This window comes from Phasianus colchicus, chromosome 8 (assembly GCF_987193195.1).
Source record: "Phasianus colchicus chromosome 8, bPhaCol1.hap1.1, whole genome shotgun sequence".
NCBI classification, from domain to species: Eukaryota; Metazoa; Chordata; class Aves; order Galliformes; family Phasianidae; genus Phasianus; species Phasianus colchicus.
This window is the reverse complement of record NC_143443.1, coordinates 847687-873333: the sequence shown is the minus strand read 5'-3', so window position 1 is coordinate 873333 and position 25647 is coordinate 847687. Positions and strand designations below refer to the sequence as shown.

The 25647-nt window shown below is 55.8% G+C and overlaps 5 protein-coding genes across 5 annotated transcripts; all 5 read left to right on the top strand.

Annotated features, from left to right (window-relative positions):
- The first annotated feature begins 90 nt into the window (after positions 1-90).
- Positions 91-420, top strand: LOC149916948 (beta-keratin-related protein). The gene has a single exon (XM_090144669.1). The coding sequence runs from the start codon at positions 91-93 to the stop codon at positions 418-420; it is 330 nt and encodes a 109-aa protein (XP_090000795.1).
- Positions 421-5199: 4779 nt separating this feature from the next.
- On the top strand, positions 5200-5529 carry LOC149916947 (beta-keratin-related protein). Its single transcript, XM_090144668.1, has one exon. The coding sequence runs from the start codon at positions 5200-5202 to the stop codon at positions 5527-5529; it is 330 nt and encodes a 109-aa protein (XP_090000794.1).
- A 4782-nt stretch (positions 5530-10311) lies between these two features.
- LOC149916946 (beta-keratin-related protein) lies at positions 10312-10641 on the top strand. The gene has a single exon (XM_090144667.1). The coding sequence runs from the start codon at positions 10312-10314 to the stop codon at positions 10639-10641; it is 330 nt and encodes a 109-aa protein (XP_090000793.1).
- Positions 10642-15423: 4782 nt separating this feature from the next.
- LOC149916945 (beta-keratin-related protein) lies at positions 15424-15753 on the top strand. Its single transcript, XM_090144666.1, has one exon. The coding sequence runs from the start codon at positions 15424-15426 to the stop codon at positions 15751-15753; it is 330 nt and encodes a 109-aa protein (XP_090000792.1).
- A 4782-nt stretch (positions 15754-20535) lies between these two features.
- LOC149916944 (beta-keratin-related protein) lies at positions 20536-20865 on the top strand. The gene has a single exon (XM_090144665.1). The coding sequence runs from the start codon at positions 20536-20538 to the stop codon at positions 20863-20865; it is 330 nt and encodes a 109-aa protein (XP_090000791.1).
- The last annotated feature ends 4782 nt before the right edge of the window (positions 20866-25647 follow it).

The window sequence follows — 25647 nt, the reverse complement described above, 5'->3', positions numbered from 1 at the left end:
CTCGTGACACCCGAGCGCGCTGAGAGACAGCTCGAGCCCTCAGCTCTCTCTCGCCTCCATCTTGCAGAGTCACCTCCTCCTCCGCCAGACATGTCGTGCTACAGCCCGTGCCAGACAGCCGCCTGCGGCCCAGCCCCGCTTGCCAACAGCTGCAACGAGCCGTGTGTTCTTCGTTGTGCCGACTCCAGCGTTGCGATCCAGCCCCCACCAGTCGTGGTGACGCTGCCGGGCCCAATCCTCAGCTCCTTCCCTCAGAGCACAGCCGTGGGATCCACAGCGTCCGCTGCCGTGGGGAGCTCTCTCAGCGCTGGCAGCGTGCCCATCGGTGCTGGGGGCTCCCTGGGCCTGGGGGGCTTTGGATGGTCAGGGCTGGGCCGTGGGCTCTGTGGCACTCTGGGACGTGGCAATCTCTTCTGCTAAAGCCTGTGGATCACCTGCCTGTGCATGAGCACCGCGGGCCTTGAAGGCAGCCCCGGAGCCGGCCCTGAGGGCACGGCCACGGTCTGCAGAGGAGCCGAGTTCCCACCAACTTCTCCTCCTCATCGCCCGCCCTCTTTCCCCTGCTTACTATCCGTGGTCTTCTGCTAGCACTGAGCTTTACAGAATGTCCAAAGGGCATTGCTGAAGCTCTCAGCTGTTGCACGTTCCTCTCCTTTTCTCATTAAAGACATTGAGCATCCGCTTTGGAAACGAGTCTCCTCTCATTCTTCCTCCTTCCCCAACCCCCGACAGCCCAGTATGCAACACACTTTGTCCTCTGGCAACACTCTGGGGGACTCTGTAGTTCTGGGCTTTGATAGTGCACTGTCTTCCACTCCTCGCACGGGACACAAGATCATTTCATGCGGAGAGCTGTCTGGGAAGGACAATCAGCGCTCACTGGCGTCACTCAGGAGCCACGCAGCAAAGTGTGAGGGGAGAGCGCATTTTCTGTGAAATGTTCCTGGGCTGCTTTAACTGCTGCAGGGACATCAGAACCTCCTGGGTTAGTAAGAACCGATGCTGGCTCAGGCTACTTGGGTAGGAAACGTTTCTCTAGCAAGCCAGAAAGTCAACTCAAGGAATATCACCCATGCACAAGACAGTCAGCTTTCCAACTCCTTCCCCACAAGGGCCCAAGCCAGCTGTCCCGTGACACACACGGAAAGCCGGGAGGCGTGAAACAGGCTATCTCCCGCACTCCATTCTGGGAGGGAGAAAGACACTGAGTCTGTTTAGCGTCTCCTTCACAAAGAGGAGAATTGGACCAAGGAAGAAACGCCTGAGCTTGACAAAGCTAGTTGGAAAGGACCAAATTCTCTTTCGCATCCAAGCCGAGTAACATCCAGCTCTTCCCAGGACAATCGCAAGCCTACGGTTGAGAAGGCAAGAGCGTGGCTGGAACAGGATCGGTGGAACGGTGCCTGGGAGAGATGAGCATGAAAGTGCTTCTGCTCCCTGCTCCACGGCCTCTGGATTGCTCCGTTTGTTTTGTTTTGTTTTGTGTTCCTGTGTGTGTGTGTGTGTGTTGTGCAGGAGAAAAATCAACCAAGCGGAGCAGAAAGAGTAACAGAAGTAACACAGAGTCGCAGAACTGTGGAGGCTTGAAGGGACCTCTTGAGACTTGTTAGTCCAAGGCACCTGCTGAAGCAAGATCAACTTGAGCTGGTCGGTGGGGACGTAGTCCAGTCAGGTTTCAGTATCTCAAAGGATGACAACTCCACAACTTCTCGCGGCCATCCTTCCCATTCTTTGGCCACCCTCACTTTAAAGCAGTGGCTTTTGGTGTTGAGATGGACGTCCGCAACTATCGCTCGGCTGCGACACAGCTCCATTTCATTAAGGGACCAACTTAAATGCCTCGCTACAAATGCACGGCTCAGAAGAAATAAGCAGGGGGGAATGGAAATTTTTAGCCCACGCTCAGGACTACGAGATCGTAGGCCTCCGCGAGACGTGATGGGATGTCTTTCATGACCCGAGTGCAGACACAGGCAGGGAAGGAGAGGAGGCAAGGGAGCCCTCTGTGTTACAGAAGGGCTTGACTGGATGCAACTTAGTTGTCGTGATGAAAGGGGCCAAGCGTCGCAGCGCAGGAGTCAGGCAAAAGGCCAACGTGGCCAAAATTGTGACAGGACACTGTGATTGGCCACCCAACTGGCACAAAGAAGCAGGTGGAAGAGTCTACCCAACAAAGAGAAGGAGAGAGAACAAATGTACTACTGACGGTAAAAGAATGTCAGATAAAGGTCAGGCTGGACGGGGCTCTGAGCACCCCATCGAGCTTTGGATGTCCCTGTTGATTGCAGTGGACTTGGACTAGATGACCTTTCAAGGTCCCTTCCAACTCAAATGATTCTATGATCCTATCACTCACTGATGAATTAAGTCCAGGCTTCTCCGTCTGACTTTGCTACAAGGGAAGGTCGTGGAGCACATTGTCTCGAGTGCCATCACACGGCACGTGGAGGACAACCCAATGATCACACCCACTCAGCACCCCTTTCCACGCACGGCAGCTCCTGCTTCACTAACCTGAGCTCCTTCCAGTTCTCCTAGAAGGCCAGCACGGTGGGCGAGGAAAAGGCTGTGGAGGTTGTTTAGCCGCACTTCAGCAAAGCGTTTGACACTGATACAAGGGGAAGACTAGCTTGGAAGGAGAGCAACCCACCATGGGAACAGAAGCCAACTACTCTCAAACCACCTTCCTTCCTAAACATTCTGCGTGAGATGGGAGGACGGGCATCAGGGCCCGTTGCTGCCGAACTCCTCTGACTGCTCTTTCACCAAGAGGAGCATGACAGCATTTCAAGGCACTGCCAAGTGGTCGGGCAAGATGCCAATGGCTGTGACAACACTGTGCAAAAAGCTGCATTTCTGCAGGAACGAGGACGTGAGGTTGTGCCTAGAGCCCTTAGCATGTCTCAGTTCTTTTCCCTCAGTATCCCTGATGCCAGCGTGTGGACGGATGACTCAGAGCGAGGTGGAGCAGAAGCTCCTTACAGTGGCTCAGCACCTCCTGGTCAGTCACAAGTGGCCTGCTAGAGCCACCTTGCAATTCAAAGGCACTACCTGCGCTTCTCTGACCATTGCCAAGAGAGAGGAAGCCAGGTTCTCTGGGTGCACGGCCGGAAAAACAAGCGACTAGGGAAAGGGCCAAAGGCCGATGTGGTCTGGCAAGGGAATGCTGAAGCAGTCCCACTTGGTGGCGGCCCACTTCCAGGCATGACTCAGCAGCCTCCCTCATTCAGCAGGGCCTTCTGGCGCTCCAGCCTCTCCTCAGGCGTTCAATGAGTAAATCCAGTTTGGTAAGGCACAGCCTGTGCCCTGCCCACAGAAAACACTCTGACCTTGCCCGAATAAGGGAAACAGCTGGAAGCCTTTGCAGGTCAGGAAAGCGTGTGCGTCATCACGGCCGGAGGGGAGGGAGCAGAGACTCGCCATGGAGCGGCCTGACCCACTCCAGCTGCACTCTCGCTGTCTCCCTCCCTGCATACGCGCAATGAAGTTTCTCTCCAGATCACGGGGAGGCTGGGCTGAACATCACCCTCCACTCTCAGCCGGGCATCTGAGTCTCCTGTGCAGACGCTTGCCTGTGCTCTGAGCTCCTCCGTAGCCTGCCGGCACCGCTCTTGCTCAGGGTCAGGCTGAGCCCGTCAGTGCAAGACGCTTGTGTGCTCCCTTCTGCAGTGCTCCACGCGCAAAGTCCTACCAAGCGGGGGCCATGAGCTTCGGGAAGGGGAGAATATGTACAGCGCCTGCGCATGGCCTGATTCTTCTGCAAGTCTTCACCAGCAATGGCAACGAGACCTCTCACGAGCATCGGCCTGAGGAAGAAACAGAAGTGCTATCAACCAGATCGCTTCAGCCTTACGCAGCGTGACAAGGGAGCTAAGCATTTCGGGTGAAGGAGGAATGCCTTTCATCTACCAGCAGAGCTTGGGAAGCCAAAATTACCCTTTCTGAAGGCGCTTTGTGTTTTTGCCACTTCAGCTCCCCCGGGGCCATCGGCCTCAGTATAAATAGGTGCCTCGTTTCCCAGCTACTCTATTCCCTGCTTGGGCCTTGCTCTCCTCTGTGAAGCCAGTAAGTCTGCGTTTGCTTTGCCTTCCGTCTGCTCACTGGTCAGAACGCCTCCCGAGGAGGGGGCTGCGTGCATTTTTCCTGCCTTGTCCTCCGCAAGCGGTCTGGGACTGTCAACCATGCGTGTCGGTATTCGGGGAGGGGAACGGGGCAGCGTGGCTTTTTCACCTGAAACGGGGCATTGGAGGGTTCCTTTGAAAGCCATTTGCGGCCCTGGCTGTGCGGCCACAAATTTCTAACCGGTGCCTTGGCCTCTTCTTCCACCATCCTTGAGGCAGCGATGCACCTTTTGCATTAGTAGCACGGCTTGGAATTCCCTCACGAGAGCTCGTCCCACCGGAGACGTCTTAGTACGACGTGGCTTCTGTCTTCAGTAGCCTTGCTGCGCTTTGCTTGCACTTGTCTCCTTCGGAAAGAAGCAGGGGGAGTGAGGGGGGCAGAAGGGCAGAGCTGTCGGAGGAGAAGGAGAGCTCTTTTTAGAGGGAAAAGCCGTTGAGGGAACAAGTTGAGCTCTTGCCTCTGGAAGAATAAGTAACCACCAGCAGGGAAGAAGGGCTCACGAGCAGGACCTGCACAGATGGATGCTGAGAGTGATGCTTTTCTGTTGTACCCTAGAACATCTTTCTTTCCCCGACTGAGGCAATAGCAGCAAGGCTAAACTCATCCCCCCCTGAAAGAGTCGGCATCCTCTTCATCATACCTACCTCAGGATGTGCTGGGATGAGGAGCCTCATCTCATCTCATCTCACAGCTGAACATTCCAGGCCAGCCTTCAAGGCTGACTAGAACGATGGTTGTGGGTTGTGAGGGAAACGTCCTTGCGCTCTGGACACGGACCCTTGGTCACGGAGCAAGCGCGGCTTGGAGAGGGCCTGCACTGGGCATGCTGGGGGAGGGAGAAGACCGGCTGGACAGGAGCTTCACTTGGACAGGAGGAGCTTCCCTCTCTGGCATCATCCCTAAATTACCCACAAATACCCACCCCAAGCCTACCCAAATACTCACAGACAGCCCCTCAGCAGCCGCGGCAGGGCCTTTGACTCTTGGCTCGTGACACCCGAGCGCGCTGAGAGACAGCTCGAGCCCTCAGCTCTCTCTCGCCTCCATCTTGCAGAGTCACCTCCTCCTCCGCCAGACATGTCGTGCTACAGCCCGTGCCAGACAGCCGCCTGCGGCCCAGCCCCGCTTGCCAACAGCTGCAACGAGCCGTGTGTTCTTCGTTGTGCCGACTCCAGCGTTGCGATCCAGCCCCCACCAGTCGTGGTGACGCTGCCGGGCCCAATCCTCAGCTCCTTCCCTCAGAGCACAGCCGTGGGATCCACAGCGTCCGCTGCCGTGGGGAGCTCTCTCAGCGCTGGCAGCGTGCCCATCGGTGCTGGGGGCTCCCTGGGCCTGGGGGGCTTTGGATGGTCAGGGCTGGGCCGTGGGCTCTGTGGCACTCTGGGACGTGGCAATCTCTTCTGCTAAAGCCTGTGGATCACCTGCCTGTGCATGAGCACCGCGGGCCTTGAAGGCAGCCCCGGAGCCGGCCCTGAGGGCAAGGCCACGGTCTGCAGAGGAGTCGAGTTCCCACCAACTTCTCCTCCTCATCGCCCGCCCTCTTTCCCCTGCTTACTATCCGTGGTCTTCTGCTAGCACTGAGCTTTACAGAATGTCCAAAGGGCATTGCTGAAGCTCTCAGCTGTTGCACGTTCCTCTCCTTTTCTCATTAAAGACATTGAGCATCCGCTTTGGAAACGAGTCTCCTCTCATTCTTCCTCCTTCCCCAACCCCCGACAGCCCAGTATGCAACACACTTTGTCCTCTGGCAACACTCTGGGGGACTCTGTAGTTCTGGGCTTTGATAGTGCACTGTCTTCCACTCCTCGCACGGGACACAAGATCATTTCATGCGGAGAGCTGTCTGGGAAGGACAATCAGCGCTCACTGGCGTCACTCAGGAGCCACGCAGCAAAGTGTGAGGGGAGAGCGCATTTTCTGTGAAATGTTCCTGGGCTGCTTTAACTGCTGCAGGGACATCAGAACCTCCTGGGTTAGTAAGAACCGATGCTGGCTCAGGCTACTTGGGTAGGAAACGTTTCTCTAGCAAGCCAGAAAGTCAACTCAAGGAATATCACCCATGCACAAGACAGTCAGCTTTCCAACTCCTTCCCCACAAGGGCCCAAGCCAGCTGTCCCGTGACACACACGGAAAGCCGGGAGGCGTGAAACAGGCTATCTCCCGCACTCCATTCTGGGAGGGAGAAAGACACTGAGTCTGTTTAGCGTCTCCTTCACAAAGAGGAGAATTGGACCAAGGAAGAAACGCCTGAGCTTGACAAAGCTAGTTGGAAAGGACCAAATTCTCTTTCGCATCCAAGCCGAGTAACATCCAGCTCTTCCCAGGACAATCGCAAGCCTACGGTTGAGAAGGCAAGAGCGTGGCTGGAACAGGATCGGTGGAACGGTGCCTGGGAGAGATGAGCATGAAAGTGCTTCTGCTCCCTGCTCCACGGCCTCTGGATTGCTCCGTTTGTTTTGTTTTGTTTTGTGTTCCTGTGTGTGTGTGTGTGTGTTGTGCAGGAGAAAAATCAACCAAGCGGAGCAGAAAGAGTAACAGAAGTAACACAGAGTCGCAGAACTGTGGAGGCTTGAAGGGACCTCTTGAGACTTGTCAGTCCAAGGCACCTGCTGAAGCAAGATCAACTTGAGCTGGTCGGTGGGGACGTAGTCCAGTCAGGTTTCAGTATCTCAAAGGATGACAACTCCACAACTTCTCGCGGCCATCCTTCCCATTCTTTGGCCACCCTCACTTTAAAGCAGTGGCTTTTGGTGTTGAGATGGACGTCCGCAACTATCGCTCGGCTGCGACACAGCTCCATTTCATTAAGGGACCAACTTAAATGCCTCGCTACAAATGCACGGGTCAGAAGAAATAAGCAGGGGGGAATGGAAATTTTTAGCCCACGCTCAGGACTACGAGATCGTAGGCCTCCGCGAGACGTGATGGGATGTCTTTCATGACCCGAGTGCAGACACAGGCAGGGAAGGAGAGGAGGCAAGGGAGCCCTCTGTGTTACAGAAGGGCTTGACTGGATGCAACTTAGTTGTCGTGATGAAAGGGGCCAAGCGTCGCAGCGCAGGAGTCAGGCAAAAGGCCAACGTGGCCAAAATTGTGACAGGACACTGTGATCGGCCACCCAACTGGCACAAAGAAGCAGGTGGAAGAGTCTACCCAACAAAGAGAAGGAGAGAGAACAAATGTACTACTGACGGTAAAAGAATGTCAGATAAAGGTCAGGCTGGACGGGGCTCTGAGCACCCCATCGAGCTTTGGATGTCCCTGTTGATTGCAGTGGACTTGGACTAGATGACCTTTCAAGGTCCCTTCCAACTCAAATGATTCTATGATCCTATCACTCACTGATGAATTAAGTCCAGGCTTCTCCGTCTGACTTTGCTACAAGGGAAGGTCGTGGAGCACATTGTCTCGAGTGCCATCACACGGCACGTCGAGGACAACCCAATGATCACACCCACTCAGCACCCCTTTCCACGCACGGCAGCTCCTGCTTCACTAACCTGAGCTCCTTCCAGTTCTCCTAGAAGGCCAGCACGGTGGGCGAGGAAAAGGCTGTGGAGGTTGTTTAGCCGCACTTCAGCAAAGCGTTTGACACTGATACAAGGGGAAGACTAGCTTGGAAGGAGAGCAACCCACCATGGGAACAGAAGCCAACTACTCTCAAACCACCTTCCTTCCTAAACATTCTGCGTGAGATGGGAGGACGGGCATCAGGGCCCGTTGCTGCCGAACTCCTCTGACTGCTCTTTCACCAAGAGGAGCATGACAGCATTTCAAGGCACTGCCAAGTGGTCGGGCAAGATGCCAATGGCTGTGACAACACTGTGCAAAAAGCTGCATTTCTGCAGGAACGAGGACGTGAGGTTGTGCCTAGAGCCCTTAGCATGTCTCAGTTCTTTTCCCTCAGTATCCCTGATGCCAGCGTGTGGACGGATGACTCAGAGCGAGGTGGAGCAGAAGCTCCTTACAGTGGCTCAGCACCTCCTGGTCAGTCACAAGTGGCCTGCTAGAGCCACCTTGCAATTCAAAGGCACTACCTGCGCTTCTCTGACCATTGCCAAGAGAGAGGAAGCCAGGTTCTCTGGGTGCACGGCCGGAAAAACAAGCGACTAGGGAAAGGGCCAAAGGCCGATGTGGTCTGGCAAGGGAATGCTGAAGCAGTCCCACTTGGTGGCGGCCCACTTCCAGGCATGACTCAGCAGCCTCCCTCATTCAGCAGGGCCTTCTGGTGCTCCAGCCTCTCCTCAGGCGTTCAATGAGTAAATCCAGTTTGGTAAGGCACAGCCCGTGCCCTGCCCACAGAAAACACTCTGACCTTGCCCGAATAAGGGAAACAGCTGGAAGCCTTTGCAGGTCAGGAAAGCGTGTGCGTCATCACGGCCGGAGGGGAGGGAGCAGAGACTCGCCATGGAGCGGCCTGACCCACTCCAGCTGCACTCTCGCTGTCTCCCTCCCTGCATACGCGCAATGAAGTTTCTCTCCAGATCACGGGGGGGCTGGGCTGAACATCACCCTCCACTCTCAGCCGGGCATCTGAGTCTCCTGTGCAGACGCTTGCCTGTGCTCTGAGCTCCTCCGTAGCCTGCCGGCACCGCTCTTGCTCAGGGTCAGGCTGAGCCCGTCAGTGCAAGACGCTTGTGTGCTCCCTTCTGCAGTGCTCCACGCGCAAAGTCCTACCAAGCGGGGGCCATGAGCTTCGGGAAGGGGAGAATATGTACAGCGCCTGCGCACGGCCTGATTCTTCTGCAAGTCTTCACCAGCAATGGCAACGAGACCTCTCACGAGCATCGGCCTGAGGAAGAAACAGAAGTGCTATCAACCAGATCGCTTCAGCCTTACGCAGCGTGACAAGGGAGCTAAGCATTTCGGGTGAAGGAGGAATGCCTTTCATCTACCAGCAGAGCTTGGGAAGCCAAAATTACCCTTTCTGAAGGCGCTTTGTGTTTTTGCCACTTCAGCTCCCCCGGGGCCATCGGGCTCAGTATAAATAGGTGCCTCGTTTCCCAGCTACTCTATTCCCTGCTTGGGCCTTGCTCTCCTCTGTGAAGCCAGTAAGTCTGCGTTTGCTTTGCCTTCCGTCTGCTCACTGGTCAGAACGCCTCCCGAGGAGGGGGCTGCGTGCATTTTTCCTGCCTTGTCCTCCGCAAGCGGTCTGGGACTGTCAACCATGCGTGTCGGTATTCGGGGAGGGGAACGGGGCAGCGTGGCTTTTTCACCTGAAACGGGGCATTGGAGGGTTCCTTTGAAAGCCATTTGCGGCCCTGGCTGTGCGGCCAGAAATTTCTAACCGGTGCCTTGGCCTCTTCTTCCACCATCCTTGAGGCAGCGATGCACCTTTTGCATTAGTAGCACGGCTTGGAATTCCCTCACGAGAGCTCGTCCCACCGGAGACGTCTTAGTACGACGTGGCTTCTGTCTTCAGTAGCCTTGCTGCGCTTTGCTTGCACTTGTCTCCTTCGGAAAGAAGCAGGGGGAGTGAGGGGGGCAGAAGGGCAGAGCTGTCGGAGGAGAAGGAGAGCTCTTTTTAGAGGGAAAAGCCGTTGAGGGAACAAGTTGAGCTCTTGCCTCTGGAAGAATAAGTAACCACCAGCAGGGAAGAAGGGCTCACGAGCAGGACCTGCACAGATGGATGCTGAGAGTGATGCTTTTCTGTTGTACCCTAGAACATCTTTCTTTCCCCGACTGAGGCAATAGCAGCAAGGCTAAACTCATCCCCCCCTGAAAGAGTCGGCATCCTCTTCATCATACCTACCTCAGGATGTGCTGGGATGAGGAGCCTCATCTCATCTCATCTCACAGCTGAACATTCCAGGCCAGCCTTCAAGGCTGACTAGAACGATGGTTGTGGGTTGTGAGGGAAACGTCCTTGCGCTCTGGACACGGACCCTTGGTCACGGAGCAAGCGCGGCTTGGAGAGGGCCTGCACTGGGCATGCTGGGGGAGGGAGAAGACCGGCTGGACAGGAGCTTCACTTGGACAGGAGGAGCTTCCCTCTCTGGCATCATCCCTAAATTACCCACAAATACCCACCCCAAGCCTACCCAAATACTCACAGACAGCCCCTCAGCAGCCGCGGCAGGGCCTTTGACTCTTGGCTCGTGACACCCGAGCGCGCTGAGAGACAGCTCGAGCCCTCAGCTCTCTCTCGCCTCCATCTTGCAGAGTCACCTCCTCCTCCTCCGCCAGACATGTCGTGCTACAGCCCGTGCCAGACAGCCGCCTGCGGCCCAGCCCCGCTTGCCAACAGCTGCAACGAGCCGTGTGTTCTTCGTTGTGCCGACTCCAGCGTTGCGATCCAGCCCCCACCAGTCGTGGTGACGCTGCCGGGCCCAATCCTCAGCTCCTTCCCTCAGAGCACAGCCGTGGGATCCACAGCGTCCGCTGCCGTGGGGAGCTCTCTCAGCGCTGGCAGCGTGCCCATCGGTGCTGGGGGCTCCCTGGGCCTGGGGGGCTTTGGATGGTCAGGGCTGGGCCGTGGGCTCTGTGGCACTCTGGGACGTGGCAATCTCTTCTGCTAAAGCCTGTGGATCACCTGCCTGTGCATGAGCACCGCGGGCCTTGAAGGCAGCCCCGGAGCCGGCCCTGAGGGCACGGCCACGGTCTGCAGAGGAGCCGAGTTCCCACCAACTTCTCCTCCTCATCGCCCGCCCTCTTTCCCCTGCTTACTATCCGTGGTCTTCTGCTAGCACTGAGCTTTACAGAATGTCCAAAGGGCATTGCTGAAGCTCTCAGCTGTTGCACGTTCCTCTCCTTTTCTCATTAAAGACATTGAGCATCCGCTTTGGAAACGAGTCTCCTCTCATTCTTCCTCCTTCCCCAACCCCCGACAGCCCAGTATGCAACACACTTTGTCCTCTGGCAACACTCTGGGGGACTCTGTAGTTCTGGGCTTTGATAGTGCACTGTCTTCCACTCCTCGCACGGGACACAAGATCATTTCATGCGGAGAGCTGTCTGGGAAGGACAATCAGCGCTCACTGGCGTCACTCAGGAGCCACGCAGCAAAGTGTGAGGGGAGAGCGCATTTTCTGTGAAATGTTCCTGGGCTGCTTTAACTGCTGCAGGGACATCAGAACCTCCTGGGTTAGTAAGAACCGATGCTGGCTCAGGCTACTTGGGTAGGAAACGTTTCTCTAGCAAGCCAGAAAGTCAACTCAAGGAATATCACCCATGCACAAGACAGTCAGCTTTCCAACTCCTTCCCCACAAGGGCCCAAGCCAGCTGTCCCGTGACACACACGGAAAGCCGGGAGGCGTGAAACAGGCTATCTCCCGCACTCCATTCTGGGAGGGAGAAAGACACTGAGTCTGTTTAGCGTCTCCTTCACAAAGAGGAGAATTGGACCAAGGAAGAAACGCCTGAGCTTGACAAAGCTAGTTGGAAAGGACCAAATTCTCTTTCGCATCCAAGCCGAGTAACATCCAGCTCTTCCCAGGACAATCGCAAGCCTACGGTTGAGAAGGCAAGAGCGTGGCTGGAACAGGATCGGTGGAACGGTGCCTGGGAGAGATGAGCATGAAAGTGCTTCTGCTCCCTGCTCCACGGCCTCTGGATTGCTCCGTTTGTTTTGTTTTGTTTTGTGTTCCTGTGTGTGTGTGTGTGTGTTGTGCAGGAGAAAAATCAACCAAGCGGAGCAGAAAGAGTAACAGAAGTAACACAGAGTCGCAGAACTGTGGAGGCTTGAAGGGACCTCTTGAGACTTGTCAGTCCAAGGCACCTGCTGAAGCAAGATCAACTTGAGCTGGTCGGTGGGGACGTAGTCCAGTCAGGTTTCAGTATCTCAAAGGATGACAACTCCACAACTTCTCGCGGCCATCCTTCCCATTCTTTGGCCACCCTCACTTTAAAGCAGTGGCTTTTGGTGTTGAGATGGACGTCCGCAACTATCGCTCGGCTGCGACACAGCTCCATTTCATTAAGGGACCAACTTAAATGCCTCGCTACAAATGCACGGCTCAGAAGAAATAAGCAGGGGGGAATGGAAATTTTTAGCCCACGCTCAGGACTACGAGATCGTAGGCCTCCGCGAGATGTGATGGGATGTCTTTCATGACCCGAGTGCAGACACAGGCAGGGAAGGAGAGGAGGCAAGGGAGCCCTCTGTGTTACAGAAGGGCTTGACTGGATGCAACTTAGTTGTCGTGATGAAAGGGGCCAAGCGTCGCAGCGCAGGAGTCAGGCAAAAGGCCAATGTGGCCAAAATTGTGACAGGACACTGTGATCGGCCACCCAACTGGCACAAAGAAGCAGGTGGAAGAGTCTACCCAACAAAGAGAAGGAGAGAGAACAAATGTACTACTGACGGTAAAAGAATGTCAGATAAAGGTCAGGCTGGACGGGGCTCTGAGCACCCCATCGAGCTTTGGATGTCCCTGTTGATTGCAGTGGACTTGGACTAGATGACCTTTCAAGGTCCCTTCCAACTCAAATGATTCTATGATCCTATCACTCACTGATGAATTAAGTCCAGGCTTCTCCGTCTGACTTTGCTACAAGGGAAGGTCGTGGAGCACATTGTCTCGAGTGCCATCACACGGCACGTCGAGGACAACCCAATGATCACACCCACTCAGCACCCCTTTCCACGCACGGCAGCTCCTGCTTCACTAACCTGAGCTCCTTCCAGTTCTCCTAGAAGGCCAGCACGGTGGGCGAGGAAAAGGCTGTGGAGGTTGTTTAGCCGCACTTCAGCAAAGCGTTTGACACTGATACAAGGGGAAGACTAGCTTGGAAGGAGAGCAACCCACCATGGGAACAGAAGCCAACTACTCTCAAACCACCTTCCTTCCTAAACATTCTGCGTGAGATGGGAGGACGGGCATCAGGGCCCGTTGCTGCCGAACTCCTCTGACTGCTCTTTCACCAAGAGGAGCATGACAGCATTTCAAGGCACTGCCAAGTGGTCGGGCAAGATGCCAATGGCTGTGACAACACTGTGCAAAAAGCTGCATTTCTGCAGGAACGAGGACGTGAGGTTGTGCCTAGAGCCCTTAGCATGTCTCAGTTCTTTTCCCTCAGTATCCCTGATGCCAGCGTGTGGACGGATGACTCAGAGCGAGGTGGAGCAGAAGCTCCTTACAGTGGCTCAGCACCTCCTGGTCAGTCACAAGTGGCCTGCTAGAGCCACCTTGCAATTCAAAGGCACTACCTGCGCTTCTCTGACCATTGCCAAGAGAGAGGAAGCCAGGTTCTCTGGGTGCACGGCCGGAAAAACAAGCGACTAGGGAAAGGGCCAAAGGCCGATGTGGTCTGGCAAGGGAATGCTGAAGCAGTCCCACTTGGTGGCGGCCCACTTCCAGGCATGACTCAGCAGCCTCCCTCATTCAGCAGGGCCTTCTGGCGCTCCAGCCTCTCCTCAGGCGTTCAATGAGTAAATCCAGTTTGGTAAGGCACAGCCCGTGCCCTGCCCACAGAAAACACTCTGACCTTGCCCGAATAAGGGAAACAGCTGGAAGCCTTTGCAGGTCAGGAAAGCGTGTGCGTCATCACGGCCGGAGGGGAGGGAGCAGAGACTCGCCATGGAGCGGCCTGACCCACTCCAGCTGCACTCTCGCTGTCTCCCTCCCTGCATACGCGCAATGAAGTTTCTCTCCAGATCACGGGGGGGCTGGGCTGAACATCACCCTCCACTCTCAGCCGGGCATCTGAGTCTCCTGTGCAGACGCTTGCCTGTGCTCTGAGCTCCTCCGTAGCCTGCCGGCACCGCTCTTGCTCAGGGTCAGGCTGAGCCCGTCAGTGCAAGACGCTTGTGTGCTCCCTTCTGCAGTGCTCCACGCGCAAAGTCCTACCAAGCGGGGGCCATGAGCTTCGGGAAGGGGAGAATATGTACAGCGCCTGCGCACGGCCTGATTCTTCTGCAAGTCTTCACCAGCAATGGCAACGAGACCTCTCACGAGCATCGGCCTGAGGAAGAAACAGAAGTGCTATCAACCAGATCGCTTCAGCCTTACGCAGCGTGACAAGGGAGCTAAGCATTTCGGGTGAAGGAGGAATGCCTTTCATCTACCAGCAGAGCTTGGGAAGCCAAAATTACCCTTTCTGAAGGCGCTTTGTGTTTTTGCCACTTCAGCTCCCCCGGGGCCATCGGGCTCAGTATAAATAGGTGCCTCGTTTCCCAGCTACTCTATTCCCTGCTTGGGCCTTGCTCTCCTCTGTGAAGCCAGTAAGTCTGCGTTTGCTTTGCCTTCCGTCTGCTCACTGGTCAGAACGCCTCCCGAGGAGGGGGCTGCGTGCATTTTTCCTGCCTTGTCCTCCGCAAGCGGTCTGGGACTGTCAACCATGCGTGTCGGTATTCGGGGAGGGGAACGGGGCAGCGTGGCTTTTTCACCTGAAACGGGGCATTGGAGGGTTCCTTTGAAAGCCATTTGCGGCCCTGGCTGTGCGGCCACAAATTTCTAACCGGTGCCTTGGCCTCTTCTTCCACCATCCTTGAGGCAGCGATGCACCTTTTGCATTAGTAGCACGGCTTGGAATTCCCTCACGAGAGCTCGTCCCACCGGAGACGTCTTAGTACGACGTGGCTTCTGTCTTCAGTAGCCTTGCTGCGCTTTGCTTGCACTTGTCTCCTTCGGAAAGAAGCAGGGGGAGTGAGGGGGGCAGAAGGGCAGAGCTGTCGGAGGAGAAGGAGAGCTCTTTTTAGAGGGAAAAGCCGTTGAGGGAACAAGTTGAGCTCTTGCCTCTGGAAGAATAAGTAACCACCAGCAGGGAAGAAGGGCTCACGAGCAGGACCTGCACAGATGGATGCTGAGAGTGATGCTTTTCTGTTGTACCCTAGAACATCTTTCTTTCCCCGACTGAGGCAATAGCAGCAAGGCTAAACTCATCCCCCCCTGAAAGAGTCGGCATCCTCTTCATCATACCTACCTCAGGATGTGCTGGGATGAGGAGCCTCATCTCATCTCATCTCACAGCTGAACATTCCAGGCCAGCCTTCAAGGCTGACTAGAACGATGGTTGTGGGTTGTGAGGGAAACGTCCTTGCGCTCTGGACACGGACCCTTGGTCACGGAGCAAGCGCGGCTTGGAGAGGGCCTGCACTGGGCATGCTGGGGGAGGGAGAAGACCGGCTGGACAGGAGCTTCACTTGGACAGGAGGAGCTTCCCTCTCTGGCATCATCCCTAAATTACCCACAAATACCCACCCCAAGCCTACCCAAATACTCACAGACAGCCCCTCAGCAGCCGCGGCAGGGCCTTTGACTCTTGGCTCGTGACACCCGAGCGCGCTGAGAGACAGCTCGAGCCCTCAGCTCTCTCTCGCCTCCATCTTGCAGAGTCACCTCCTCCTCCTCCGCCAGACATGTCGTGCTACAGCCCGTGCCAGACAGCCGCCTGCGGCCCAGCCCCGCTTGCCAACAGCTGCAACGAGCCGTGTGTTCTTCGTTGTGCCGACTCCAGCGTTGCGATCCAGCCCCCACCAGTCGTGGTGACGCTGCCGGGCCCAATCCTCAGCTCCTTCCCTCAGAGCACAGCCGTGGGATCCACAGCGTCCGCTGCCGTGGGGAGCTCTCTCAGCGCTGGCAGCGTGCCCATCGGTGCTGGGGGCTCCCTGGGCCTGGGGGGCTTTGGATGGTCAGGGCTGGGCCGTGGGCTCTGTGGCACTCTGGGACGTGGCAATCTCTTCTGCTAAAGCCTGTGGATCACCTGCCTGTGCATGAGCACCGCGGGCCTTGAAGGCAGCCCCGGAGCCGGCCCTGAGGGCACGGCCACGGTCTGCAGAGGAGCCGAGTTCCCACCAACTTCTCCTCCTCATCGCCCGCCCTCTTTCCCCTGCTTACTATCCGTGGTCTTCTGCTAGCACTGAGCTTTACAGAATGTCCAAAGGGCATTGCTGAAGCTCTCAGCTGTTGCACGTTCCTCTCCTTTTCTCATTAAAGACATTGAGCATCCGCTTTGGAAACGAGTCTCCTCTCATTCTTCCTCCTTCCCCAACCCCCGACAGCCCAGTATGCAACACACTTTGTCCTCTGGCAACACTCTGGGGGACTCTGTAGTTCTGGGCTTTGATAGTGCACTGTCTTCCACTCCTCGCACGGGACACAAGATCATTTCATGCGGAGAGCTGTCTGGGAAGGACAATCAGCGCTCACTGGCGTCACTCAGGAGCCACGCAGCAAAGTGTGAGGGGAGAGCGCATTTTCTGTGAAATGTTCCTGGGCTGCTTTAACTGCTGCAGGGACATCAGAACCTCCTGGGTTAGTAAGAACCGATGCTGGCTCAGGCTACTTGGGTAGGAAACGTTTCTCTAGCAAGCCAGAAAGTCAACTCAAGGAATATCACCCATGCACAAGACAGTCAGCTTTCCAACTCCTTCCCCACAAGGGCCCAAGCCAGCTGTCCCGTGACACACACGGAAAGCCGGGAGGCGTGAAACAGGCTATCTCCCGCACTCCATTCTGGGAGGGAGAAAGACACTGAGTCTGTTTAGCGTCTCCTTCACAAAGAGGAGAATTGGACCAAGGAAGAAACGCCTGAGCTTGACAAAGCTAGTTGGAAAGGACCAAATTCTCTTTCGCATCCAAGCCGAGTAACATCCAGCTCTTCCCAGGACAATCGCAAGCCTACGGTTGAGAAGGCAAGAGCGTGGCTGGAACAGGATCGGTGGAACGGTGCCTGGGAGAGATGAGCATGAAAGTGCTTCTGCTCCCTGCTCCACGGCCTCTGGATTGCTCCGTTTGTTTTGTTTTGTTTTGTGTTCCTGTGTGTGTGTGTGTGTGTTGTGCAGGAGAAAAATCAACCAAGCGGAGCAGAAAGAGTAACAGAAGTAACACAGAGTCGCAGAACTGTGGAGGCTTGAAGGGACCTCTTGAGACTTGTCAGTCCAAGGCACCTGCTGAAGCAAGATCAACTTGAGCTGGTCGGTGGGGACGTAGTCCAGTCAGGTTTCAGTATCTCAAAGGATGACAACTCCACAACTTCTCGCGGCCATCCTTCCCATTCTTTGGCCACCCTCACTTTAAAGCAGTGGCTTTTGGTGTTGAGATGGACGTCCGCAACTATCGCTCGGCTGCGACACAGCTCCATTTCATTAAGGGACCAACTTAAATGCCTCGCTACAAATGCACGGCTCAGAAGAAATAAGCAGGGGGGAATGGAAATTTTTAGCCCACGCTCAGGACTACGAGATCGTAGGCCTCCGCGAGACGTGATGGGATGGCTTTCATGACCCGAGTGCAGACACAGGCAGGGAAGGAGAGGAGGCAAGGGAGCCCTCTGTGTTACAGAAGGGCTTGACTGGATGCAACTTAGTTGTCGTGATGAAAGGGGCCAAGCGTCGCAGCGCAGGAGTCAGGCAAAAGGCCAATGTGGCCAAAATTGTGACAGGACACTGTGATCGGCCACCCAACTGGCACAAAGAAGCAGGTGGAAGAGTCTACCCAACAAAGAGAAGGAGAGAGAACAAATGTACTACTGACGGTAAAAGAATGTCAGATAAAGGTCAGGCTGGACGGGGCTCTGAGCACCCCATCGAGCTTTGGATGTCCCTGTTGATTGCAGTGGACTTGGACTAGATGACCTTTCAAGGTCCCTTCCAACTCAAATGATTCTATGATCCTATCACTCACTGATGAATTAAGTCCAGGCTTCTCCGTCTGACTTTGCTACAAGGGAAGGTCGTGGAGCACATTGTCTCGAGTGCCATCACACGGCACGTCGAGGACAACCCAATGATCACACCCACTCAGCACCCCTTTCCACGCACGGCAGCTCCTGCTTCACTAACCTGAGCTCCTTCCAGTTCTCCTAGAAGGCCAGCACGGTGGGCGAGGAAAAGGCTGTGGAGGTTGTTTAGCCGCACTTCAGCAAAGCGTTTGACACTGATACAAGGGGAAGACTAGCTTGGAAGGAGAGCAACCCACCATGGGAACAGAAGCCAACTACTCTCAAACCACCTTCCTTCCTAAACATTCTGCGTGAGATGGGAGGACGGGCATCAGGGCCCGTTGCTGCCGAACTCCTCTGACTGCTCTTTCACCAAGAGGAGCATGACAGCATTTCAAGGCACTGCCAAGTGGTCGGGCAAGATGCCAATGGCTGTGACAACACTGTGCAAAAAGCTGCATTTCTGCAGGAACGAGGACGTGAGGTTGTGCCTAGAGCCCTTAGCATGTCTCAGTTCTTTTCCCTCAGTATCCCTGATGCCAGCGTGTGGACGGATGACTCAGAGCGAGGTGGAGCAGAAGCTCCTTACAGTGGCTCAGCACCTCCTGGTCAGTCACAAGTGGCCTGCTAGAGCCACCTTGCAATTCAAAGGCACTACCTGCGCTTCTCTGACCATTGCCAAGAGAGAGGAAGCCAGGTTCTCTGGGTGCACGGCCGGAAAAACAAGCGACTAGGGAAAGGGCCAAAGGCCGATGTGGTCTGGCAAGGGAATGCTGAAGCAGTCCCACTTGGTGGCGGCCCACTTCCAGGCATGACTCAGCAGCCTCCCTCATTCAGCAGGGCCTTCTGGCGCTCCAGCCTCTCCTCAGGCGTTCAATGAGTAAATCCAGTTTGGTAAGGCACAGCCCGTGCCCTGCCCACAGAAAACACTCTGACCTTGCCCGAATAAGGGAAACAGCTGGAAGCCTTTGCAGGTCAGGAAAGCGTGTGCGTCATCACGGCCGGAGGGGAGGGAGCAGAGACTCGCCATGGAGCGGCCTGACCCACTCCAGCTGCACTCTCGCTGTCTCCCTCCCTGCATACGCGCAATGAAGTTTCTCTCCAGATCACGGGGGGGCTGGGCTGAACATCACCCTCCACTCTCAGCCGGGCATCTGAGTCTCCTGTGCAGACGCTTGCCTGTGCTCTGAGCTCCTCCGTAGCCTGCCGGCACCGCTCTTGCTCAGGGTCAGGCTGAGCCCGTCAGTGCAAGACGCTTGTGTGCTCCCTTCTGCAGTGCTCCACGCGCAAAGTCCTACCAAGCGGGGGCCATGAGCTTCGGGAAGGGGAGAATATGTACAGCGCCTGCGCACGGCCTGATTCTTCTGCAAGTCTTCACCAGCAATGGCAACGAGACCTCTCACGAGCATCGGCCTGAGGAAGAAACAGAAGTGCTATCAACCAGATCGCTTCAGCCTTACGCAGCGTGACAAGGGAGCTAAGCATTTCGGGTGAAGGAGGAATGCCTTTCATCTACCAGCAGAGCTTGGGAAGCCAAAATTACCCTTTCTGAAGGCGCTTTGTGTTTTTGCCACTTCAGCTCCCCCGGGGCCATCGGGCTCAGTATAAATAGGTGCCTCGTTTCCCAGCTACTCTATTCCCTGCTTGGGCCTTGCTCTCCTCTGTGAAGCCAGTAAGTCTGCGTTTGCTTTGCCTTCCGTCTGCTCACTGGTCAGAACGCCTCCCGAGGAGGGGGCTGCGTGCATTTTTCCTGCCTTGTCCTCCGCAAGCGGTCTGGGACTGTCAACCATGCGTGTCGGTATTCGGGGAGGGGAACGGGGCAGCGTGGCTTTTTCACCTGAAACGGGGCATTGGAGGGTTCCTTTGAAAGCCATTTGCGGCCCTGGCTGTGCGGCCACAAATTTCTAACCGGTGCCTTGGCCTCTTCTTCCACCATCCTTGAGGCAGCGATGCACCTTTTGCATTAGTAGCACGGCTTGGAATTCCCTCACGAGAGCTCGTCCCACCGGAGACGTCTTAGTACGACGTGGCTTCTGTCTTCAGTAGCCTTGCTGCGCTTTGCTTGCACTTGTCTCCTTCGGAAAGAAGCAGGGGGAGTGAGGGGGGCAGAAGGGCAGAGCTGTCGGAGGAGAAGGAGAGCTCTTTTTAGAGGGAAAAGCCGTTGAGGGAACAAGTTGAGCTCTTGCCTCTGGAAGAATAAGTAACCACCAGCAGGGAAGAAGGGCTCACGAGCAGGACCTGCACAGATGGATGCTGAGAGTGATGCTTTTCTGTTGTACCCTAGAACATCTTTCTTTCCCCGACTGAGGCAATAGCAGCAAGGCTAAACTCATCCCCCCCTGAAAGAGTCGGCATCCTCTTCATCATACCTACCTCAGGATGTGCTGGGATGAGGAGCCTCATCTCATCTCATCTCACAGCTGAACATTCCAGGCCAGCCTTCAAGGCTGACTAGAACGATGGTTGTGGGTTGTGAGGGAAACGTCCTTGCGCTCTGGACACGGACCCTTGGTCACGGAGCAAGCGCGGCTTGGAGAGGGCCTGCACTGGGCATGCTGGGGGAGGGAGAAGACCGGCTGGACAGGAGCTTCACTTGGACAGGAGGAGCTTCCCTCTCTGGCATCATCCCTAAATTACCCACAAATACCCACCCCAAGCCTACCCAAATACTCACAGACAGCCCCTCAGCAGCCGCGGCAGGGCCTTTGACTCTTGGCTCGTGACACCCGAGCGCGCTGAGAGACAGCTCGAGCCCTCAGCTCTCTCTCGCCTCCATCTTGCAGAGTCACCTCCTCCTCCTCCGCCAGACATGTCGTGCTACAGCCCGTGCCAGACAGCCGCCTGCGGCCCAGCCCCGCTTGCCAACAGCTGCAACGAGCCGTGTGTTCTTCGTTGTGCCGACTCCAGCGTTGCGATCCAGCCCCCACCAGTCGTGGTGACGCTGCCGGGCCCAATCCTCAGCTCCTTCCCTCAGAGCACAGCCGTGGGATCCACAGCGTCCGCTGCCGTGGGGAGCTCTCTCAGCGCTGGCAGCGTGCCCATCGGTGCTGGGGGCTCCCTGGGCCTGGGGGGCTTTGGATGGTCAGGGCTGGGCCGTGGGCTCTGTGGCACTCTGGGACGTGGCAATCTCTTCTGCTAAAGCCTGTGGATCACCTGCCTGTGCATGAGCACCGCGGGCCTTGAAGGCAGCCCCGGAGCCGGCCCTGAGGGCACGGCCACGGTCTGCAGAGGAGCCGAGTTCCCACCAACTTCTCCTCCTCATCGCCCGCCCTCTTTCCCCTGCTTACTATCCGTGGTCTTCTGCTAGCACTGAGCTTTACAGAATGTCCAAAGGGCATTGCTGAAGCTCTCAGCTGTTGCACGTTCCTCTCCTTTTCTCATTAAAGACATTGAGCATCCGCTTTGGAAACGAGTCTCCTCTCATTCTTCCTCCTTCCCCAACCCCCGACAGCCCAGTATGCAACACACTTTGTCCTCTGGCAACACTCTGGGGGACTCTGTAGTTCTGGGCTTTGATAGTGCACTGTCTTCCACTCCTCGCACGGGACACAAGATCATTTCATGCGGAGAGCTGTCTGGGAAGGACAATCAGCGCTCACTGGCGTCACTCAGGAGCCACGCAGCAAAGTGTGAGGGGAGAGCGCATTTTCTGTGAAATGTTCCTGGGCTGCTTTAACTGCTGCAGGGACATCAGAACCTCCTGGGTTAGTAAGAACCGATGCTGGCTCAGGCTACTTGGGTAGGAAACGTTTCTCTAGCAAGCCAGAAAGTCAACTCAAGGAATATCACCCATGCACAAGACAGTCAGCTTTCCAACTCCTTCCCCACAAGGGCCCAAGCCAGCTGTCCCGTGACACACACGGAAAGCCGGGAGGCGTGAAACAGGCTATCTCCCGCACTCCATTCTGGGAGGGAGAAAGACACTGAGTCTGTTTAGCGTCTCCTTCACAAAGAGGAGAATTGGACCAAGGAAGAAACGCCTGAGCTTGACAAAGCTAGTTGGAAAGGACCAAATTCTCTTTCGCATCCAAGCCGAGTAACATCCAGCTCTTCCCAGGACAATCGCAAGCCTACGGTTGAGAAGGCAAGAGCGTGGCTGGAACAGGATCGGTGGAACGGTGCCTGGGAGAGATGAGCATGAAAGTGCTTCTGCTCCCTGCTCCACGGCCTCTGGATTGCTCCGTTTGTTTTGTTTTGTTTTGTGTTCCTGTGTGTGTGTGTGTGTGTTGTGCAGGAGAAAAATCAACCAAGCGGAGCAGAAAGAGTAACAGAAGTAACACAGAGTCGCAGAACTGTGGAGGCTTGAAGGGACCTCTTGAGACTTGTCAGTCCAAGGCACCTGCTGAAGCAAGATCAACTTGAGCTGGTCGGTGGGGACGTAGTCCAGTCAGGTTTCAGTATCTCAAAGGATGACAACTCCACAACTTCTCGCGGCCATCCTTCCCATTCTTTGGCCACCCTCACTTTAAAGCAGTGGCTTTTGGTGTTGAGATGGACGTCCGCAACTATCGCTCGGCTGCGACACAGCTCCATTTCATTAAGGGACCAACTTAAATGCCTCGCTACAAATGCACGGCTCAGAAGAAATAAGCAGGGGGGAATGGAAATTTTTAGCCCACGCTCAGGACTACGAGATCGTAGGCCTCCGCGAGATGTGATGGGATGTCTTTCATGACCCGAGTGCAGACACAGGCAGGGAAGGAGAGGAGGCAAGGGAGCCCTCTGTGTTACAGAAGGGCTTGACTGGATGCAACTTAGTTGTCGTGATGAAAGGGGCCAAGCGTCGCAGCGCAGGAGTCAGGCAAAAGGCCAACGTGGCCAAAATTGTGACAGGACACTGTGATCGGCCACCCAACTGGCACAAAGAAGCAGGTGGAAGAGTCTACCCAACAAAGAGAAGGAGAGAGAACAAATGTACTACTGACGGTAAAAGAATGTCAGATAAAGGTCAGGCTGGACGGGGCTCTGAGCACCCCATCGAGCTTTGGATGTCCCTGTTGATTGCAGTGGACTTGGACTAGATGACCTTTCAAGGTCCCTTCCAACTCAAATGATTCTATGATCCTATCACTCACTGATGAATTAAGTCCAGGCTTCTCCGTCTGACTTTGCTACAAGGGAAGGTCGTGGAGCACATTGTCTCGAGTGCCATCACACGGCACGTCGAGGACAACCCAATGATCACACCCACTCAGCACCCCTTTCCACGCACGGCAGCTCCTGCTTCACTAACCTGAGCTCCTTCCAGTTCTCCTAGAAGGCCAGCACGGTGGGCGAGGAAAAGGCTGTGGAGGTTGTTTAGCCGCACTTCAGCAAAGCGTTTGACACTGATACAAGGGGAAGACTAGCTTGGAAGGAGAGCAACCCACCATGGGAACAGAAGCCAACTACTCTCAAACCACCTTCCTTCCTAAACATTCTGCGTGAGATGGGAGGACGGGCATCAGGGCCCGTTGCTGCCGAACTCCTCTGACTGCTCTTTCACCAAGAGGAGCATGACAGCATTTCAAGGCACTGCCAAGTGGTCGGGCAAGATGCCAATGGCTGTGACAACACTGTGCAAAAAGCTGCATTTCTGCAGGAACGAGGACGTGAGGTTGTGCCTAGAGCCCTTAGCATGTCTCAGTTCTTTTCCCTCAGTATCCCTGATGCCAGCGTGTGGACGGATGACTCAGAGCGAGGTGGAGCAGAAGCTCCTTACAGTGGCTCAGCACCTCCTGGTCAGTCACAAGTGGCCTGCTAGAGCCACCTTGCAATTCAAAGGCACTACCTGCGCTTCTCTGACCATTGCCAAGAGAGAGGAAGCCAGGTTCTCTGGGTGCACGGCCGGAAAAACAAGCGACTAGGGAAAGGGCCAAAGGCCGATGTGGTCTGGCAAGGGAATGCTGAAGCAGTCCCACTTGGTGGCGGCCCACTTCCAGGCATGACTCAGCAGCCTCCCTCATTCAGCAGGGCCTTCTGGCGCTCCAGCCTCTCCTCAGGCGTTCAATGAGTAAATCCAGTTTGGTAAGGCACAGCCCGTGCCCTGCCCACAGAAAACACTCTGACCTTGCCCGAATAAGGGAAACAGCTGGAAGCCTTTGCAGGTCAGGAAAGCGTGTGCGTCATCACGGCCGGAGGGGAGGGAGCAGAGACTCGCCATGGAGCGGCCTGACCCACTCCAGCTGCACTCTCGCTGTCTCCCTCCCTGCATACGCGCAATGAAGTTTCTCTCCAGATCACGGGGGGGCTGGGCTGAACATCACCCTCCACTCTCAGCCGGGCATCTGAGTCTCCTGTGCAGACGCTTGCCTGTGCTCTGAGCTCCTCCGTAGCCTGCCGGCACCGCTCTTGCTCAGGGTCAGGCTGAGCCCGTCAGTGCAAGACGCTTGTGTGCTCCCTTCTGCAGTGCTCCACGCGCAAAGTCCTACCAAGCGGGGGCCATGAGCTTCGGGAAGGGGAGAATATGTACAGCGCCTGCGCACGGCCTGATTCTTCTGCAAGTCTTCACCAGCAATGGCAACGAGACCTCTCACGAGCATCGGCCTGAGGAAGAAACAGAAGTGCTATCAACCAGATCGCTTCAGCCTTACGCAGCGTGACAAGGGAGCTAAGCATTTCGGGTGAAGGAGGAATGCCTTTCATCTACCAGCAGAGCTTGGGAAGCCAAAATTACCCTTTCTGAAGGCGCTTTGTGTTTTTGCCACTTCAGCTCCCCCGGGGCCATCGGCCTCAGTATAAATAGGTGCCTCGTTTCCCAGCTACTCTATTCCCTGCTTGGGCCTTGCTCTCCTCTGTGAAGCCAGTAAGTCTGCGTTTGCTTTGCCTTCCGTCTGCTCACTGGTCAGAACGCCTCCCGAGGAGGGGGCTGCGTGCATTTTTCCTGCCTTGTCCTCCGCAAGCGGTCTGGGACTGTCAACCATGCGTGTCGGTATTCGGGGAGGGGAACGGGGCAGCGTGGCTTTTTCACCTGAAACGGGGCATTGGAGGGTTCCTTTGAAAGCCATTTGCGGCCCTGGCTGTGCGGCCAGAAATTTCTAACCGGTGCCTTGGCCTCTTCTTCCACCATCCTTGAGGCAGCGATGCACCTTTTGCATTAGTAGCACGGCTTGGAATTCCCTCACGAGAGCTCGTCCCACCGGAGACGTCTTAGTACGACGTGGCTTCTGTCTTCAGTAGCCTTGCTGCGCTTTGCTTGCACTTGTCTCCTTCGGAAAGAAGCAGGGGGAGTGAGGGGGGCAGAAGGGCAGAGCTGTCGGAGGAGAAGGAGAGCTCTTTTTAGAGGGAAAAGCCGTTGAGGGAACAAGTTGAGCTCTTGCCTCTGGAAGAATAAGTAACCACCAGCAGGGAAGAAGGGCTCACAAGCAGGACCTGCACAGATGGATGCTGAGAGTGATGCTTTTCTGTTGTACCCTAGAACATCTTTCTTTCCCCGACTGAGGCAATAGCAGCAAGGCTAAACTCATCCCCCCCTGAAAGAGTCGGCATCCTCTTCATCATACCTACCTCAGGATGTGCTGGGATGAGGAGCCTCATCTCATCTCATCTCACAGCTGAACATTCCAGGCCAGCCTTCAAGGCTGACTAGAACGATGGTTGTGGGTTGTGAGGGAAACGTCCTTGCGCTCTGGACACGGACCCTTGGTCACGGAGCAAGCGCGGCTTGGAGAGGGCCTGCACTGGGCATGCTGGGGGAGGGAGAAGACCGGCTGGACAGGAGCTTCACTTGGACAGGAGGAGCTTCCCTCTCTGGCATCATCCCTAAATTACCCACAAATACCCACCCCAAGCCTACCCAAATACTCACAGACAGCCCCTCAGCAGCCGCGGCAGGGCCTTTGACTCTTGGCTCGTGACACCCGAACGCGCTGAGAGACAGCTCGAGCCCTCAGCTCTCTCTCGCCTCCATCTTGCAGAGTCACCTCCTCCTCCTCCGCCAGAC

Bases quoted from the DNA above. Each gene is read 5' to 3' on its own strand.
- LOC149916947 (XM_090144668.1), top strand. From the start codon at position 5,200: ATGTCGTGCTACAGCCCGTGCCAGACAGCCGCCTGCGGCCCAGCCCCG.
- LOC149916945 (XM_090144666.1), top strand. From the start codon at position 15,424: ATGTCGTGCTACAGCCCGTGCCAGACAGCCGCCTGCGGCCCAGCCCCG.
- LOC149916944 (XM_090144665.1), top strand. From the start codon at position 20,536: ATGTCGTGCTACAGCCCGTGCCAGACAGCCGCCTGCGGCCCAGCCCCG.
- LOC149916948 (XM_090144669.1), top strand. From the start codon at position 91: ATGTCGTGCTACAGCCCGTGCCAGACAGCCGCCTGCGGCCCAGCCCCG.
- LOC149916946 (XM_090144667.1), top strand. From the start codon at position 10,312: ATGTCGTGCTACAGCCCGTGCCAGACAGCCGCCTGCGGCCCAGCCCCG.